Genomic DNA, 3848 nt, shown 5'->3' on the forward strand with positions numbered 1-3848 from the left:
TGCTCACCTGTGCTGAAGCAGTTATCAGCCTGGGGGTTAAGGCACCAAGCACAGGACCAACCAGTGGAGATCTTGAAGCTGCAGAGCATCCCAGGCTGATCAACTAAGGACAAAGGAGAGAAGAACCAGCTGTGGAGGCTCAATACAGGATGAAGGAGAGGCAGGATGAAGTTTCAAGTGAACTAAGCCCTCTGAAAATTTCACCAAGTTTCTGCAGCATTCCAGGACTCCAGTTCCACTGTGCTGTTACCTAATTACTGCCCTGCCACTACCCACTTGTCTCTCCTGGAGATCAAAAGTCACTCTCCTGAACTTTGTGCAACTGCACAATACCTTTACATGGAAGAGATCAGGGAAACTACTCTGCATTCAAAGATATGGCTTTGGCAGTGGGGGAGACCAAACTGTTCATAATCCCAAGGTCTTTTGTGAAAATGGTTGTGTAGGAAACAGGTGACATTTTAAATCCTCTAAAAATCACAGGCTAACTATGCTTGTCTCTAATTTCCTTTGATCAACAATTCCTAAGGATTAAGAAAAAAGTTAAACATTTAGGTAGTGTCTGAGTGATGTTGTAGTCATGATGGTCCAGGAAATCTATGCAAGGCAAGAATATTTTGCAGGGTGTTATCTTTTATTGGACCAACTGCATGGTTAGGATAGATTTTAGAAAAGCTCTCTCACACAAAGCACCCCATAGTCTAAGAAAGAAGCAGATGCAGCCTGTAGAAAGCTCCAAATGTAAATAAAAGGTTACTTTACAGGAATGGAGCAGGACTGTAAAAAGAGCAGACACAATCAGGAAGAGAAATGCAGTAGAAAGGATACCCTGATAATAAGACAGAAGAGGGTTGTGGAGTGCAGTTTAGTAGGCAGATTATTATGAAATGTAACATCAAAGACTGCTTAGTCCAGCGCTTCTCAACCTTTTCAGACTTAAAGCATCACTCAGAAAATGCCAGCTTAGTTTTCAGGCTTTTTTTGACTATAGAAAAATAAAAGGGCTATTCTTCTATTGCAAATAATGCAGAAAGACTGCAACAGCTCAGAATTATGTGCGCACACAAAATTCACCTACGAACATATGCTATGAACAAAACATAAGTTTTGTTATGTGTGCTAATAAAAACAAAAGATACCCTACCTGGATTAGAGCTGATGAACAATGATGCTGGAAGCAGACTGATACAACCTGGAGTTTCTGCAATTCCCATGAGACACAGCTTGCTGAACAGAGTTAAGGAAAACCCAATCTCTCCCAGGCTGAGTAATATTACCATACAGGAGAAAAGCAAGACATCTCAGTTGTACTAGTATATGCAATGTTTCACTCTTCGTTAGCAGCTCTCAGGACTTTTAAAGTTGTTCACAGTCAATGAATTAAGCCTCACCATGCTCTGAGGTGGTCTTTTCTCTTCTCTCATAGGAAAGAGCTGTGATTCCAATTTGTATATTCAGCATTACCAGAAAGGGAAGGAGAAAGGAATAAACCACTCCCTCTTTTCAGTAATACAAGAATATCAGCCAAGCAGCTCTTAGAAAGTGAAGACAGGAGAACTAACTAATTTCATTTTCACACTAAGGGCCTTGTCACATGTTACACTTAGGACATGTTTTATTAGATTGTAGCAAGCATTACTATGAGTTAGTCTTTTGAGGAGCCAAATGTTAATGCTTACTATGATTTAAATAAGACCTGCCAAACCCCATGAAGACTCCAGCGTGCTGTAATGTGCTGTGGGAGCTGGGACTCAACAGCAGCTTGTCAGTCCCAGCCCCCATACCACACAGGAACCCAATCTGGTGCAGTGGTGGGGGGAAAGGAGGGGGGGTAGGGTGGGGCTGAGAAAGAGCTGTTGTCAGTCCCAGCCCCCCACTGCACTGAAGTCTCCTGACTGTATTACCTAACGCATGTTGAGCTAACGTCTGATTGCTTCATGAAGGTAATACTATTTGGAGTTACTCCTTGCTGGAAAAGTCCTAGCTTTGTTACATGACAATGGCGCTTAGTATGCGTTTTGCTGCTTGAACACTCAGACACTTGCCTTAAGTATGGTTAACATAGCCCAAGTATAACTTGCGACAAGGCCATTTAATTTATACATGCATTTTCCACTGCAAAATGAATTATGTTGCATCACAGTGCCCTCTAGGGACTGTAGCAGGAATGGGCAGATTTTTAACCTGTTTTTCCAGACTGGGTACTATAAAACTGTGAGAGACTAGATTGAAGTAGAGGTGGGGGAAAAAAAAGAAATCAGTGAAGTCTGGAATACTCTTGTGAAAAGTCACTTTCCACTGTCCTGCCATGATCATGACACTCCTTGGCTATCCATCATTTTCCTGTCATCCTCTGGATCAATACTGTGTTCCTTATTCTCTTCACCAGGTCTCTACATAATCATATTACCTTGCTACATCTCACCTACTGTGATATTACTCCAGTACACCCTTAGTTTGCCACTACCATGCTTGTACACTTTTCTCATTTCCTTCCATGACAACCTTTCCACCCAATACCCCTCCAGGACACCTACCAAGTCCTTCTCTTTTAAGATACTTAGTGAATAGCTCATCTTTTGCTTAGCATTTTGCTGCTAGTTTTGAAATAGGTGCTACTCATTTCCAATTCCAAACCTGACATTCTGATAGGCTGGTGCTTTAAGAGAGCTTTATTGACAGTTTTCCCATTCATCCTTCAGTTTTCACATCTCGGCTGCTTTCTCTCCACACCCAAAATGATGATGCACCTACTCTGTGAAGTAGGTGAGAAGTCCTTAAGACTGAGCCAGGAACCTTGCTTTTTGCCTTATTTTATACCTGAACAGTGCCATGAATAGCTATGATTCGGCAATAACGCGTTTCAGACTCTACCATATTTCAACCTTCGCAGCTTTTTTTTTTGGTTATTTTCCAGAGAAGGATTACTTTGGAGGTAAGTACTTGGGATTTCTTACTGATATCTTCTATGTGCTTCACAGAACAGCTAGTTTAGTGGAACCAAACCCGAGTTTTTTTTCTTAATCAGAAAGGATATAAAACATGGGAATCTGGATGAGTCAGTGATGCCCAGCACACAGAATTCACCTATGAACATATGCAAGACAAACTTCTGGTTTAATTCATAAAAGGACATTTTTCTGAACAAAGCAAGTGTGAGAAGGAAGAGTTCTGCTCACACCCTTAGCCTACAGAGAAAGCAAAGGGGAGCAACCCAGGAAATTACTAGCAATGACTAGCTCAGTAATGGCACATAGATAACAGCATATCAGCCTCTCTCTAGGGCTGGTGCGAAGCAGAAAAAGAACAGCCAAAAACCATCCCCAAACCTGGATGAATCCATGCACTGCTTCATTCTAGCAAAGACGCTTTATTTTCAGATATCAAAACACTTACACACTGTTGACCATTGTCCTAAAAGTTGTTCCCATTGATGGAAAAGTAGTGTTTTCTTAAGAAAAAAATAAAGCAAACAAAGAAGGAGCAGCAGAATTTTAGCCTGTCAGGGCTTGTCTTTTTAACAAGCACTGACAGGAATAACTCTGAAGGCGTGCAATGTTCACAAAAGGTGTCAGGTTGAGTGCGATTATGGAGCATCAGTGATTATGAAGCATCAGACTATGAGTCACTGTAGGGTCTCCGTTTACTCAACTTCTTACTGCTGGATTCTGCTATTTCTCTTTTCCTCCCCATTCTGCCTCCTTTCTCATTTCCACTTACAAAGCCCAAGTTACATCATTTCAGGAGTTACAGGACTAAAGGAAATGATCCTGGATGAGGAACAGGAAACAGAAGAGTACCTTGCGGTTTGTGAAGTAGAGGTTGTCATACATCTCCACAGTGAGAGA

General features: G+C 41.6%; 1 protein-coding gene across 1 annotated transcript in view; it reads right to left on the minus strand.

Moving 5' to 3' along the window:
- Positions 1 to 3848, minus strand: part of DCAF4 (DDB1 and CUL4 associated factor 4) — an 18911-nt gene that overhangs the window by 3440 nt on the left and 11623 nt on the right. The window contains 4 exon segments of the mRNA XM_006030362.3: positions 8 to 103; positions 1145 to 1224; positions 3038 to 3087; positions 3801 to 3848. The exon segment at positions 3801 to 3848 is cut by the window's right edge and continues 9 nt beyond it. Of these exon segments, the coding sequence (XP_006030424.1) occupies positions 8 to 103; positions 1145 to 1224; positions 3038 to 3087; positions 3801 to 3848 (274 nt within the window).

The sequence above is a fragment of the Alligator sinensis genome, unplaced genomic scaffold (assembly GCF_000455745.1).
Source record: "Alligator sinensis unplaced genomic scaffold, ASM45574v1 scaffold381_1, whole genome shotgun sequence".
Taxonomy (NCBI): Eukaryota; Metazoa; Chordata; order Crocodylia; family Alligatoridae; genus Alligator; species Alligator sinensis.